The 2,346-nt window shown below is 35.0% G+C and overlaps 1 protein-coding gene across 1 annotated transcript in view; it reads right to left on the bottom strand.

Moving 5' to 3' along the window:
• The window catches only part of ABHD13 (abhydrolase domain containing 13), a 13,691-nt gene continuing 11,345 nt past the window's right edge, over window positions 1–2,346 (bottom strand). Inside the window, exon 2 of the mRNA XM_012637957.1 lies at window positions 1–1,712. Within this exon, the coding sequence (XP_012493411.1) occupies window positions 679–1,692 (1,014 nt within the window). The 5' untranslated portion in view covers window positions 1,693–1,712 and the 3' untranslated portion in view covers window positions 1–678. The remainder of the gene's footprint in view (window positions 1,713–2,346) is intronic.

Here is a 2,346-nt window from a genome sequence, read left to right as displayed (position 1 = left end):
TATTGGAAACAGGATCCCATTTATTTGTAAGAAAAAGCTGGATCTCAGCATTCACCAGAGCAAAATTTGATGGCAACCTGTACATAGGCCTCAATTTCACTTCTTGACAAAAGCAAAATAAGAGTTTACATAAAAATAGATATAACCCAGGTAATCATATACATCAGTATATGACCAGTGCTATTTACATTTAAAATGTTGCATTGCATAATTCAAGGAATAAAATACCATCATGCATTTCATTTTAACTGTAAGTTGAAAAATGCAGTACAGAACTAAGTTTGTTTACCATGATTGTCCCAATATTTACTTAAGAAATAATACCCAAATGTTTCTTGTTTACATATCTCCCTCCACACCCAACTATTAATTTGCGTAACATAGATTATACCACTTTAGCAACAAGAAACTTTTGAATAATCTCTATTATATTGAAAAATTAAAGATATGAATACATAACCACATTGAAAGTTTTGATGAAAATATATGAAATAATCCCAAGAATTATAGTTCTTCAAATGTAAAAAACTATTCAGATCATCATAAAGGAGCACTGAAGTCCTTTCAAAGTTTAATGTCACTCTTCAGACAAGTACAGACACAACACACTTCTAAAAGAAACATTCTTTATCATTCTGCACAAATTAAAATAGAATGCATTAATCAAAAAGGGAAGCATTATATAATTGTTACATTAGATGAAGTTTTTGCCATTTCTTCAGGAGAATGACTCTTTATTACTTCTTTGATGAACTGTTCAAGTGCACTGAAATAGCCTTGGCACTGCCATGTATCATTGTGAGTCCCATCTGGGAAAATGGCTAATCTCTTAGTCCGAGATGGGGAGAGTTCATAAAGTTGCTTCATCATTACTGGTGGAATTAATTGATCAGAGAGTCCAGAGACGAAAAGAGAAGGCATTCTGCATTGAGAGATTTTTCTGTAGGACAAAAATTTATTTTTGTAGCACCATAAAGGAAGGTAACGCATTGGAAAGAATGAAAATAAAGTGCTGGCCATATGTGGTATGCTTAAAAATGTGTTCTCCACCATAATGGCTGAAATCCTATGTGAATTTTCAGAAGCCAAATGAATAGCCACTGCTCCTCCCAAGGAACGGCCAAAAAGAAAAATTTTTGTTTTATCAAGGTCAGGTCTAGTCATCACATAGTCTAACACAGCTTCAGAATCTAAGTAGAGTCCTTCTTCACTTGCTTCTCCTTCACTTTTTCCATATCCTCGATAATCAACCAGCAACAGATTAACTTTGAGGTTAACCAACATAAGCAATGCATTTGGTAACCTGTGACCTATGTTGCCTGCATTCCCATGAAAATAAATTATAGTTGGGGAATAGGGTGAATTGTCTCCAGTGTATCGTATCAAAATAAGATTCAGACGTACTCCATCTTTGGTTCTGATGAAAATGTTTTCATGTGGAATACCAGTGGGCATCGGAACATAAAGGCGTGAAGAGGATGGTTGTTCTGGAAAATAAAGCAACACATCCTGGAATTTATATAGAATACCTGCTATTGATATGAATATTAACAAAAGTAAGATAACGCCTCCATACAGATGAAAAGTCACTATTAAAGGTAAAAGAGAAATACGGCAGAGAGCCCAAGACCACGAAGCCAAGGCTATTAGCCATCTTTCAACAAAGGTCCACAACATCCAGGACTTTTCCATTGTAGCTCTCTGTAAGTACCCTAGAGAGAGAGAGAAAGAGAGAGGGGATATTAATAATTAATTCAACATATATCTATTATTTTAAAAGAAAGATTCACGATACAATAAACTATAACACTAGGCCACATTTAATTGTTAAATGTGGTAATAGGTTCAATCCATCCACAAAACTGGTTGCTATAACTCCCCTTGTACTTTCTGTTCTAGTCTCCTTTCTACCATATCCCTCCACTGCCATATTTATGAAACAGAAATACTCATCACATTATATTCATCTTTTAAAAAGTGCTTATTTACTGCCAAGCACCTTCATTCATGTGTTCTCACTGCTCTGAGAGAAAAATAAGTTGATACTATATTCCCAGGTTTTTAATGAGGAAACAGAGGCTCGGGGGCATAAGTGGGCTGGCCATCATTCCAGCTCCCAAGGGAGAAGAGACAGGAGGCAAGCAAGCCTGATTCCAGACCTCCTGCTACATTTACTGTTAAGCTATATATGTCTAGGGCAAATTTTATTAAAGAAGTAGTTAACAATTCTAACCTGACAAGGGCAATCTAATATAACTTATTGTCAACTTACTTTCTTATACTGTGGAAAAAAATTATAACTAAACAAACTAGGGTAAGAAATAATAATAAAAATCTCCCCCTCTA

The sequence above is a fragment of the Propithecus coquereli genome, unplaced genomic scaffold (assembly GCF_000956105.1).
Source record: "Propithecus coquereli isolate 6110/MARCELLA unplaced genomic scaffold, Pcoq_1.0 Scaffold125, whole genome shotgun sequence".
Classification (NCBI taxonomy): Eukaryota; Metazoa; Chordata; class Mammalia; order Primates; family Indriidae; genus Propithecus; species Propithecus coquereli.
Note: the sequence above shows the minus strand (reverse complement) of the source record. Positions and strands in the feature narration are given on the sequence as shown.